The 12,882-nt window shown below is 42.2% G+C and overlaps 1 protein-coding gene across 1 annotated transcript; it reads right to left on the bottom strand.

Annotated features, from left to right (window-relative positions):
* Positions 1 to 1,512: 1,512 nt before the first annotated feature.
* RASD2 (RASD family member 2) lies at positions 1,513 to 10,223 on the bottom strand. Its single transcript, XM_041481682.1, has 3 exons — positions 9,526 to 10,223; positions 5,792 to 6,071; positions 1,513 to 3,833 (listed from the first exon to the last, which is right to left on the bottom strand). The coding sequence occupies exons 2-3, from the start codon at positions 6,060 to 6,062 to the stop codon at positions 3,304 to 3,306; spliced, it is 801 nt and encodes a 266-aa protein (XP_041337616.1). The 5' UTR covers positions 6,063 to 6,071; positions 9,526 to 10,223; the 3' UTR covers positions 1,513 to 3,303.
* Between the last annotated feature and the right edge of the window lie 2,659 nt (positions 10,224 to 12,882).

The following is a 12,882-nucleotide window of genomic DNA, read 5'->3' as shown; positions in this document are numbered from 1 at the left end:
GTCCCCTGTGCAGGAAGGTAGCCTTGCTCTCTGCTTCCCAGTCCCTGGCCTTTACACAGAACATAATGGCTGCTAACTGAATAGTTAATAAATAATAATATATTATACTTAATAATAAGTGAATAAACAACTGATACACATACTGTCTGGTTTAGGGGCTGTAAGCACTTCTAGAGCCCAAATAATATATAGATATTAATAGAATGACTGTAATGATACAATAAAAGGAAAAAAAAAAACGTCCTCAGGAGCATGAAAATCTAACTTCAAAAGCAATTACCATCAGTAACAAAATGCAGTGTGAAGACGAGGATTACTTTAATAAGATTATCTGCTTATTGCCATTTGTTTTTTGTGGGTGACTGTAATGCTGCTTCATTCCCAGCCAGTTTCTCAGATGCTTCTCACCTTGAGCATTAGCTGGCCAAGGTGGACTGTGCAGCTGGGGCTCACTGGCATTCCTGTGGCATCCAGCATATGTGAGCCCTGCTCTTTGGTTTTCAGCGCCCCCTAAACTTGTGCCTCTATTGTCACTGCAATGTTGGTTTTCCATGTTGGGTGGCTTTGTGTCCATGGTGGAAGAGGCAGGAATAGGAAAACATGGAAGAGTTTGTGGAAAACACACCAGGGAAATCTGGTGTGTTTGTGGAGATGGAAAGACTGGTGAAAGAAAGAGATGAAAACACTGGTGAAAGAAAAAGATGGAAAGACTGGTGAAAGAAATCTGGTGTGTTTCTGGAGATGCAGAGAAGTAGGGAAAATAATGGTAAGGTCAATGTTATAAGACAAAGACAGAAAGTTGATTTTGAAGGCTCTTTAAAAATTCAGCTTTATCCTGCAGGGCAGGGAGAGTGGATGCAGGGTCAGTAAGGCAGTGCATAGTTTATAGTGCAAGGAGTTCTCATTTAGTATTCCAGAGTCCCTTAACCCAACCAATATCCATTACTTATGCCTTTCTCACTCCATCTTCAAACCCGCTCCATGTCCTTGAGGCACTTTGGTGGGGAGTCTGTGGTGTGGTGAGGATGTGCTCAGGGGGACCAGGACTCACAGAAGTGGGAGGTACAGATGGTAACCTGGAGAGATTGCTGAGATAAACAGTGATGTCTCTGCAGAGACCACATTAAATTGCACCAGGGATCAACACGTCAGCTCTGTGTAGGGAGGAGAGAGTTGTTCTCTCATTTTGGAGGCAGCATGGGGAAGATGTCTGCCTCTGCAGATATCTTTATATATAAGTTAGTGGTCAAAAAGATGATTGATAGATAGATATGGGTATAAACACAGTTCTGTTCCAAATAGGAAAATGTGTAGCCCCTGGTGTCTGGAGGACATAAAAGACCCTTCCAGAACTTACTGGAGATCTCATCAGGACTCTCAATCTGGTCTCAACCCAGAACTCACTTACCTAGATTTACCTGCACAACATAAATACAGGACTTTCCTCATTATTCTTGGAGAAACTAAAAAAAACCCAAAACCAACCAAACAACCAAACCAGGACACAGCTAATAAATAAATCAGGTTTAATCATAAACCATATACATATTTATAGATAGGGAGGGAGAAGTGGTCAGAAAGGTGCTGCTCTGGCAACAGGAATAAAAGAACAGTGTATTTTACCAATACAGTACCAATGAAGGGTGGAGTTGATAAATGAATATGGGACTTTGAATCCCAGAGGCTAATTTTTACAGACAATCATCATTCTTGGTTTCCTGTCAAATTATGGCACAAACTAGCTCACAGCTCTGCCCAGGACACAGCAAGGCAGATGTAGCCAAACACAGAACTTGAGGGTGAGGGAGGGACAATTTATCTGAAGATCTTTCTGAGGTATATATAACATATATATTCTACTGTTGTTTAGTGTCTTGGGGCCATGCTTTGCCCACAGATATGTGTGCACACATCTCATTCCAGTCAGCAAGAGTGGCAAGCTCACATTTGAGAGAATATATTGGACTTTGAGGGCGTACAGGAGCTCATCAAACAACAGAGCCAGAAGCAGAACAGGAAGAGAACTAAAGATAAGGAAGCCTGAGAAAGGAAAGAAGTGAATGGACAGCCCCAGATTTGTCTGACCAGTCAGTTCAGTCCTGTTTGAACAGCTAGGACAAAGCTTCTGTTCTGAAGGACTAATGCAGTGCAAATGATAAAGGCAACTTTTCCTGGACAGTGAGGGAAACCGTGAACAAAATTACTAGAAGCATGTCAGTAGAAGAAATATGAAGGAGCTGGCTCTATAACCATTCAATTCTTATTTTTGAAAAAGAATCAAATCCTGCCTCTGAAATGGTCTGATTCTACATATAAGTCTGGTCACTCTCAGCAGATACAGGCAGAGGAAGAAATCATTAGTCCAGTGGCCAGAAAGGCAAAGGGTGGCATTTGTATTATGAAACTCAGAATTGGTGTGGCTGCTTTGAGAAACAACATCACACCAGGCTTGCAAAGCAGCCAAATGCATTGGCTTTTTGCAGAATAATTTCACTTTCACTCAATGTACATATTAGCAAGTGTTACAGAAGAAAACCACCTTTCACTGGTAGAAAGCAGATACTGTTTAATATCAAATGCACTTGCTATCTGATTTTGCTAAAAGCCCACCCCCAGACAATAAAAAAAAAAAACCCAACAAATCCCAAATAAAATCTATAATACAAACCAACAATCATGTCAATGTGAAATGGTAACTGTCCCAACAAACATAAAACCAATTTCTTAATGTAGGTGCCCTCAGAAGTGAGTGAAAATCATGCGTCCATATATAGAGTCCACTCCCAATCTGGGAATGCTCAGTTAAGACTGCTGCTCTTTGAAATGCAAGTCCCACTTTTTAAAAGGAGAGCTCCACACATGCATGCACACATACACATGGGCGCACAGAGATAAACACACACACACACATATAACCTCCTCTCTCTTAGTAAGAGCTGCATGCTGGGTCACTGTTAATGCCTTCTGTGCATTTTTGATCTATTTTCTTTGTAACAATAAGGTTGAAATGTCTTTACTTCTCAGGACTGTATTTTTCAAACAAAAAGGGGAATGAAGAGGAACTACATTACAAAGACAAAAAATCACTTGTATCTCAGCTGTATGATTATTCCCAGTCATCTTCAAGGATGATGTTATTTACATTTGTGACTCAGCAGAATCCACAGGAAGTTATAATTTCTCCATGTTGGGTTTTCTCAATAAACCCGATGAGCCTGTTCTTTGCTTCCACAGACCATTTTTCTTTAAGGCACTGCATGTGGACGTTTGGACGTTGTCTTCAGACAGAAGCACAAGCCTCCTTCACTGGACTGTGCATTTCTCTCTCTCCCTGGACTGCCCTTCCCTGAGAACCTTTGATTTGATATACTTCAGGTCACTGTTGACACTTGGCCGGCGTGCGAAGGGAGAGATCATGCCATAGGCGTCCATGTCCTTGACTCGGCGCATCCGGAAGGATTTCTGTTGGAAAGTGTCACCATACTGGATGGAGATTTTCCTGTGGAGGGAAGGGCTCATCTCATGAGGTAGCTTGGCCATACTGAAGAGGACATAAAACATCTCATCTACATTGGTGTTCTTCTTGGCTGACACTTCAAAGTAAGCACAGTTTTCATCACTGGAGACAAGATTCTCACCTTCGTCAGTGCGTACCTTGCGATAGATTTCACTGTGGTCATTTTTGTTGCCACAGATCACCATGGGGAGGTCAGCTGATTCCTTGGTCTTGTTCTTCAGGCAGGATTTGACCTCAAGGATCTGTTTCTGGAGTCGCTTGACCTCATCAAAGGATTCTCTGTTGTCCAGGCTGAACACCAGGATGAAAACGTCCCCTGCAATTAAAAAAAAAAAAAGATACTGTAAAGGCTTGTTGATTGCAGCCAGTTTCAGAGGAGCAAATTTTAAAAAAGCAATTATTTTATTTCCATCTCCTCCCCATATTTTTTGTTTGGTCCTTTGGCAACTATTCACTCAGCTGTACTTTAGTTCTTCTCATTTAACTCCCCACATCTTTCTATAGTGCTATGGAAAAGACTTTTGGCTACGATGTTATTCCTGTCATATCCAGTTGCATTCCTAGTTTGCACTGGGCTTGCAAGTTATTGCCTGTTTTTATCTCATTTGTAGACATGTTTCTATCTCAGCTCTGCTGCATTGCTCTTCTTTTTACTTCCTTTTGTTTGTATCTCTGTGTAAAACACATCCTGTTCTGATGCCAGAAAGAGTGGAGAGCTGGTAGCCACTCAGCCTTTACCCATTGATTACACAATACACAAAGGAACACCTGAACTGAAGCTTTACAGCTAATCAGTCCTGACCACTCAAGTCAGAAGCGAGAGGTTTCTTGGTGCGCTCCACTGTCATTGCATTTCCTCAAGAGAAGCAGACCATGAAAAAATCCTAATACATAAATGACACACATCCCCTGGCATTTCCTTTTGACGTTTCCTGACTTACAATTCCTTTTGCAAGTAGAAAATAAGGCAAATCATTGCCTGTTGAATGACACTCATGTGGAACATGCTAAGAGAGCTTTCAGAGACTAAAGCTCACATTTGCATCCCAGAAACTGATTCTAGGACCTCACTGAATATGGATTGTGGCCTTGTCAGATGTGAATGTCATGTTTCACTGGCCAGTTAGAAAGGTGGATGGCGAATCCAGAAATAAGGTTTGTTGTGAGCTGTGGCCGAATGTAGGAGTGTGCTCCTTGTTGACAGAGTGACAAAACTATCCTTTGTCTCCCAAAAAAGGAAAGAAGACCAGAAGTTTCTCTCATCGATTAGGTGAAAAGCCACCTCATAGGACCCAAGAGACTTCACCTCAAACTTAAGGGCAGCTAATTGGATAGAAGCCAAAAAATCCCACCTGACCAGTCGGGTAGAAAAAGAAGAGAACAAAGGAACAGAGGGTTCTTGTGAGGTGTTTTTACCAGGAGCAGATCTCTTGCACTTGGCCCAGTTTTTCTGTTTGTTATTTTGCCTTTTATTAAACTTTTTTGTTTCCAACACTGCAGCAGAAGCCATCCTGCTTATTTTATGCCCCCAAAAGTAGCTGAGCTATCTTGGGTGTATTATATGTTCCTCCGAGAGCGTATAAGACCTGGCTCGAGGAAGAAAATATAATAGCCGAATATACATCTGCTGTCACTTTTATAATTAAAGAATATATTTTAGCTCACAACAGGAACGGCTTGACAGTGAGAAGATGCAAAATGGTCCCACCACTTCCCCTTCTTTTCTCTTTAAACACGTGTGATTAGATGCAGATTAAGAAGAAAGGGTAAAAGTAAAGCTATCCTTCTACTGGAATGTTAAATCAAGGAAATCAGGCTGGAAATTTTTGGAATAAAAAAATACTTGGGACTTTCTTGGTTAGAATTCTCTTTCTGTGCATTTTATATTTATTTTTCACTGTGTGTGTTCTACAACAACATGATTAATTTGCCCTTTGCTGCTCTTTATACCCACAGAATTGCATTCAGCCATTTATTTGTGACATCAATAAATGGTGAATTTACGAAGTACGAAGTAAAGTATGAAGCAGGAGGGGAAGGTAGATGGATAAGGGAAAATCTCAATTTCAGACCTTCACCCACTGGACTTCTCCACTGTGGCTAATGCATTCCTTATAGTGCTGGGAACATGCCAGCCAGGAAATATCTCTCTATAGAAATGCATCTTGCAGTAAATCAAGCAGTCCCTTCGCTATTTCCCAAAAACCAGTCATACCCAGGCTACACTTTTCAAGCTAACGTCTGTCCTTTTGACCTTCCCCCCGACTTTCTCACCTGTTAGGATGGAAAGCCTCCTCATGGCAGGGAAAGGGTGATTCCCAGAGGTGTCCAGGATGTCCAGCTGATACATGTCTCCCCGTATGTTGTAGACCTTGCGATGGAAATCCTCGATGGTGGGAGTGTACTGATCCTCGAAGCGGCCGTTGAGGAAGCGTGAGACGATGGAGCTTTTCCCCACCCGGGACGCTCCCAGCACCACCATGCGGTACGAGTTCTTGGCCGGCACGTTCAGGTTGCAGTTTCCACCAGACATAGTCTTCATCATTGCTTGGTCCTGAAAGAGGAAACAGCAGAGTTGGAGGAAAGATCAGAAACCAAACAGAGGGTAAAATAAGGCAGGTCCTCAACACAAGCTTGCAAAAGAGCACTCTGGAGCACAGTCCTGCACAACAGAGCAGAGTAATCAGTGGTCCATACTGAGATTTTTCTCAGTCTCATTTTCAGTGAGTAGGTGGTTTGTTTTGGTTTTGTTTTATTGTTGTTGTTGTTCTTTGTTTTCTTTTAAAGTAGTATAAAAATGAAGGCATTTACACTGAAAATAACATGCTTTGGAATTGTAATTTGCTGTTACATTTAAACATTAAGGGCTGAATTGATCTTTGCTGTTACATTTAAACATTAAGGGCTGAATTTATCAGCTGCTCTTCAACTGAGACACCAGGTTCCTTCCCACCATCTGTGTCACTTACACATTACCAGATTTTTCAGTAGAATTCGGTTCTCATTTAGATACATAAACACAGAGGTCAGATTCCCCAGTACAGCCACTGCAGCTGCCATTAGAACCTAGATCGCTTCATTTGGTTGCCTAAATAGGAACTGTGCATAAGACTCATTTTCTGAGATCAGCCAAAAGTCAGACAGAAACAAGAATCATGCTTAACATCAGTGCAAGCTAGACATCTCAGTAACTTTAAATAGCTGGTCCCATGCAATATTCATTGCAGGGAGCGTGAGCCACAAAATAGCACTGGCTGGTGATAAATTCAAATATTTGTGCCTCCAGTGACCTTTTAGAAAACAGATTTTAATTCTGCTGTTTGGCCGGGTAGTGTGGGAACTCCCTATAAGCAAACTATCATTGTTGCAGCAGGATGGCTGTCAATGGGTGGAACTGCAGAAACACAGATTTTTTAGGAGCTCTAGTCTTTATACATACAGATGGTGCAGGCGCCACTGGCTTTGCTAAGCACGGGTGCTAAGTACAGGCAGGAGGAAAGATGAAGGACAGCCATCTTAAATAGCTATTAGAAAAGATTTCCAACCCATGCCATCTAAAATGAGTCTAGAGACCATGGAGACTGCATTTTGACGTAGCACTCAGATGCAGGAAACTTTGATAGGAAAGAAAAAGTGCTGCTCAGACCTTTCAAATGTACCAGTTCAAATGAACTCTGTGCTGAAAGAAAAATACAGCCCCTGTGTGGGGAAAGCTGACTGTTACAGCAAAGGAGGCACATTTTGGACAGAGTTTATTTTGGTTACTAGGTTCTTATTAAAGAATATTCAAGTTCCCACTGTGCCATTTATTTAACTTAGGTGTTGTTTATTTAATATTACAATGCAAGTACTTTATGTACACAGAAAGATCATTTCTGGGTCCAGATCTGGATTCCTATCTTTCCCTTGAGTGACTTTTATCTCCAAAGCTTTTATGTAGCTGACAATTATCTCAGGGAAGAGCTTAAAATATTTTACGTTGTTTAACATGTGCTAAGCACCAAAGCAGCAGTGAAGGTACAGTCACTGCTAAATAAAGAAGTCTCTGGAATTCTGATCCAGCATCATTACAAGCTCTGTGCTATAGCCCAAGGAAACAGCAAAACACAACTCTTTATTATTATTGCCATAATTTGCAGCACAACAATGGCATATTCAGCCCTACCTAATGCACAAAAGAAAATGCAATGCTCTCCTCGGAGTAGCTTACACTCTGAATTACATTCAGAGGGCAGGACAGCCTAATATTAGGCCCAGATTAATGCTAGAACACAACTTTGGATGGGCACACACATGCAGAATTATGGTACTGTTGGGATTGCTGTAGCAGAAATGACAGCAAGGAGCACAGCTGGTATTTGAACTGGATTCTGTGTTTGTTTACCACAGGACCTGTCTCCAATAGTGCAGAAATACCATATTCAGTCTCCGAAACACTGCCATTTACACTATCCCTAGCCAGTCCAATGCTGTTTTGCATCCATGGGCAGACAAAAAAATGCTTATTTTCACCCTCTGAGGCTTATTTATTTGGCAGAGAAGAGCAGGGAAACAGATGAGTTATAAAAACTACAAGCGACTTTACCACCCAGGACCAGTATCTAGAGGTGAGGCAGCTCCTCAGGCCATGATGGACCAGTGTAGCTGCATGAGGGCAAGTGGACTGTGTGGTTTACACCTGCTAGAGAGCTTTTGCACTTTTTCTCTCAGTGCAAAAGCGTCTGGGAGAGAGCACAGTTACACATTTTGAGCAAATGCCTTTTATGTCCTGTACAAAACATGCGTGCTGAGGGACCTGACCACTTTACACTGTCCTTGTTCCACCTGCCAAGGCATTCAGTCAAGAGGACTCCTGTGCTTTCATAACTGCATTGCATTTCCCTCAGAGTCAAAATAAGCTTTTCAGCATTTCGATTCGTGGAGTTGCTACTCATCACCTCTGCTGCAAACCTGACTCAGAGCGTGCCATTGAACTAGGAGCTTACATTTTTGTTTTGAGCCTTCTCTTCTTATCCCCTCAGTCCAGTTTTTCCCTAGCTCAACACAGTCTGTCTCCTTTCCTCCTCAGAAAAGGAAAGAAACTTCAGCCTTGACACCCAGGAGTGGCAGGGGGGAACACAGGGCTCATACAGTGAAAAAGATTAAAGACAGTAGAAAGGAAACAGAGAGACACCACATGTTCATGTACTAAGTAAAGCAAAATCAATCAGAAGAGAATGAGGAGACAAACAACCTCCAGCTGGCTTTAATCTACATCTTTTCCTTCCAGTTTATTAAATGCTTGAGCATAGATTAATTCCTGGTGGTACCTTCTGCTTTATGTACTGGCTTGATGCTAGAAAGTTTATATTAGTATTTTATATAGTTACAGTGCAGGGATTTCAAAATGTCATAGAAATTCAGGCAATTAATGTTATCTCTAAATAACACTGAATTAAGGAAAAAGCTCATTTGCCCAGAAAAAGCTGAAACCGCGGTCCAAAATCAACATTAAACCCTATTTCTCTTGACTCCCTGTGTTATCCTCTACCAGCTAAGCACCATTTCCCTTTTTATAGGCAGGCATCAGAATGAATGACAATGAACCTGCTTTTGTATGCTCTGGAGAGCACTTGTACTGACAAATTTGAGCCTGAGCACCCCGAGGGAGATTACCTAAGGAAGATATTCTTTATTCAACCTGCCCAGAGCTATTGCACCTTAGTTTTCCATCCTCCCATCAGGGTGTACGCTCTCCCTACAGCTCCCCATTCATGAACAGAATTCTGAACTACCTCCCTTGTATGCCTCTGAATTCAGCTGCTGGTTGTGTCTCTGTTTGTCACCCCAGTGTTAATCACTGCACCCAGCTAAAATGGACATAGGCAGACACAAACTGTAACATGCATAACAGACCTGTCACTTCTTACTCACTACTAGCGTCCCTGTAATTTTCATGCACACCAGAATCACTCCTGTGGGATGTTTGTTTCCTACTTTTCACCACAAACTCCGTGCTGATTTCTTACCTCTCTTTCCCAGGAGGAGCAGTCCTGGGTCTTGGTGCAGTCTGATGAAGCTGATAATTTTAATAAGAGGTGACTGCTGTTGTAAAAGGCTGTTGCTTGTGGATCCCACGCTGCTTATTCTGGGCTCAGTTCTTCTCCAGTATTTCCCAAGAACTTAGCAGGATTGGGAAGGACCGCAGGGCTCCAGAGGGCGTTCCCCCATGGATGTGAGTACCGGATCAGGCAACTGACTTAGGCTAAAGAAGAGTCTCAGAACTGGTGGCAGTTTTTCCCTTTGGGCAGATAAGGTCTTTTCCTCACAGGCTCAGTTCAAGAAAAGGAGAGGCAGAGTCTCTCCCACTGCCACTGCTTTTTCTTGCAAGTTGTACTTTGTAGGCTCTGCTGTGGGGAAAGAATTTCAGGAGCAGCACCTCCTCGTGCAGGATAGTGGGTGCATCCAGCTGGCCCACCCTGCCTCTGTGCCTCCTCAGATCCTCTGCAGAAAGATGAGGGTCGGCATGGAAGTTGCCTTCAGTGACCCTATGCTTCCCCAGATCTTGCCTGGCTCATCCCTTCCCACGGGCTTCTTTTCTTCTGGTCAGATTTGCTTTAAAATATTCACTCTCTAGGATAAAAGAGGCTTTTCTTTACATTTGCCAGTTAAGTCTTTTTTCCTTCCCTCCCTGCCTTTCTCCCTCTCTCTCTCACAACTGCTGGCAAATTGCAGATTTTCCTTCTGTAGGACTCACAGATAATTGGCTCAACTCCTCCCTTGAAGTCAGTGTCAGACACAGGGGAAGGAGGGGTGCTGAGGGGGTGGGATTTTGTGCCTATTGGAAAAATCTTTTCTTTTCTCCTCTAAAGAGAAAGTTCATGTGCATTGCAGACTGTACATTCCCTGTACTTTCCACCAGAGACCTGTATGTATGCATGTGTGGGGAATGAGTTAGTGTATGTGTATGAGAGACACAGAGAATTCATTTACTTAGCAAGCTGTAAATTCATAAGCTGTTTCTAAAAGCTCTATGCCTCCCTGCTGATTTTTTCTGCTAGACAGCAGCAGACTGACTCATTTCCAAGGAAGGGGCTTTCTGTCCATAATTTCTGTAAATCTTTTGCTGTATGGAATGCTTTCCCCTGTTTGCTCAACCTCAAGACATTTACATGGTTTGAGTAAGAAATGAAAATAATGTGTAACTGTTGTTCTTTCATTAATATTTGAATAAACTGAAAACTAAACTAGAGATGAATAATAGAAATGTTAAAAAAGGTCAAACAAACCGAAAGTGTGTGGAACTGAAACTCAGGAAAAAGAGAAAAACAAACTAAAAATAAGATGAATTCAAGACATTTGTTCAACCCCAAGTGAAACATTGTGTTTGCAGTTTAGTTCATTGCTGATCTGCTTGAATTTTTTTTTCTTCTTTTTGAGCTGAAATAGTAGTTTAGATCTATGAGTTTCTTTCAAAATATGTCAAAAACTTGATTTTGAAAGATTTGAAATTAAATACTTCAGCATTTCCCACTTTAAACTCCTAATTAGGGGTGAGGCAGGAAAGGAAGAAAACCACAAATATTTTCAGGATATTTTGACAATATGAAAATGGAAGCGAGGCACAGTCTTCCAAATACAAACACAGTTTCAGGTCTCCCTCTTTTTTTTTTTTTTTTTTTTTTATTCCCCTGAGAAATTTACTCTTTGTTGAATGCAAAGGTTCTTTCAACTACTGTGTATGTATCATCTCAAAGCCTCCTCCCCTCACCAATTCCTGCAGCTTTTGAGGAATTTCCAAGACGCTTCACTTTCTCTCCTCCTTTTCCTCAGAGCACAGGGACGTTTTTCTTGCCACCCTTGGAATAAAGCTTCCCTCCTTTGCTCCTGGTGCTGCACAGAACCCACCCACAGCCATCCACAGCAACCACTGAGGAGGGTTCCATGGCTGTTGCAGGCACAGCCTGACATGCCTGTGAGTGTCTCTGTGCTCCCAGACCTCAAAGGATACAACACAGGCTGTGGGATGAGTCCAGCTGGAACTGTCTGTGAGAGGAAGCAGCTCCCACTGATGTCAGGGTCACGGTCATCCCAAGCAGGATGTGCATCTGGGGACTCACAGGCTAACACAAGGCAAAACAACACTGATCAAATTTGGGAAGAGGCAGATCCGGCAAAAAACTTCAGATTTGGGAAGAAAGGGCAGGACGTGGCAGAGCGCCATTGAAACATTGCAGCAGTACTTAACTGCTATTGGGTCACGAGCAGAACTGAACTCTTTTTGGACCACAGTACTAGGTCTCCTTTGCCAGCTCCTGAGCCTTTTGGCAAAAGGTGTGAGAGTGCCTTCATGGCTCAGACAAATTTTTGACATAAGGTATGATGCTTCCCATTTCTAAGTCATCAGTTCAGATAAAACCTGGACAATTTCTGATGTCTTGTCAGCTCTTGTGTAGCTTAGATCCAAAGAGAGTGACCAGCATCCTGGTGTCATTGCCATAGGAGCAGGAATGGCCACAGAACCCAGCAAAGTGAAATCCTGTAGTCCTCCAGAAAATAAACTCCTCTTTCATCCCTATGGCTCACGTGTCAAGTGTACCGAGTTCTCTACCAAGAAAGAAGTGTAGTCACAGTGGAGACCATCTCATCAGCCCAGAATTTCAGCCTACTCATGCTCTTTTGTAAACCAGATGCAAAACTCTTGGCTAGCTGGCTTCACCCAGCCCAAACTCCTACTCAGCTATTCTCTCCACCATTTCAAGTAACCAATCAAGTTCCTCAAATGGTAATAAAATAAAATAAGAACATTCTTAACTAGGTGCCTTAGCTTTATTTGATCTCTTACCGAACAGCTAGTAAAATAATAAATTACTTTTGAAGTAATAACTTTTGAAAGATAAATGCTAACTGTGAAGCTTCAGAGGCTTGAAAGACGTTGTAGCTTTTTGGGCTGGTGTTTTTTGTTTCATTTCTTCTGGTGTGCTACCAGTCAAGGAGTTGACAAAAAGCTGGGTTTCATGCTTTCCCTCAGGGCTCAGGAAACCAAAGGTCAAAAAATCCCTACTTTTTCAAAGTCTTCCCACGAGTGGCTCTGATGGAGAAGTCACATTACATCTGCCCTCCTCTGAGGAGCAGGGATGGCAGTACCTCTTTGCTTTGAGGATTATAAGGGGAATAAGTGAATCAGAGAGACAAAGTCTCTGCCAAACAAGAGAAGTTCCCAGTCTCAGCAGTTTCCTCTGATTAGTCAGAGACCATCAGCCTTTCTTAAATCTTGCAGATATTTATCAATTTAAAAGCCAGGCTAGCAACATATTAGTCCCTAGAGGCATTTCTCCCTCCCACTCCTCCAGTCTATAAAGAAAGCCTAAATGAGGTTTTTATCC

The sequence above is a fragment of the Pyrgilauda ruficollis genome, unplaced genomic scaffold, assembly GCF_017590135.1.
Source record: "Pyrgilauda ruficollis isolate IOZ18807 unplaced genomic scaffold, ASM1759013v1 scaffold56, whole genome shotgun sequence".
Classification (NCBI taxonomy): Eukaryota; Metazoa; Chordata; class Aves; order Passeriformes; family Passeridae; genus Pyrgilauda; species Pyrgilauda ruficollis.
The sequence above is the reverse complement of the archived record's forward strand: the minus strand, read 5'-3'. Positions and strand labels throughout refer to the sequence as shown.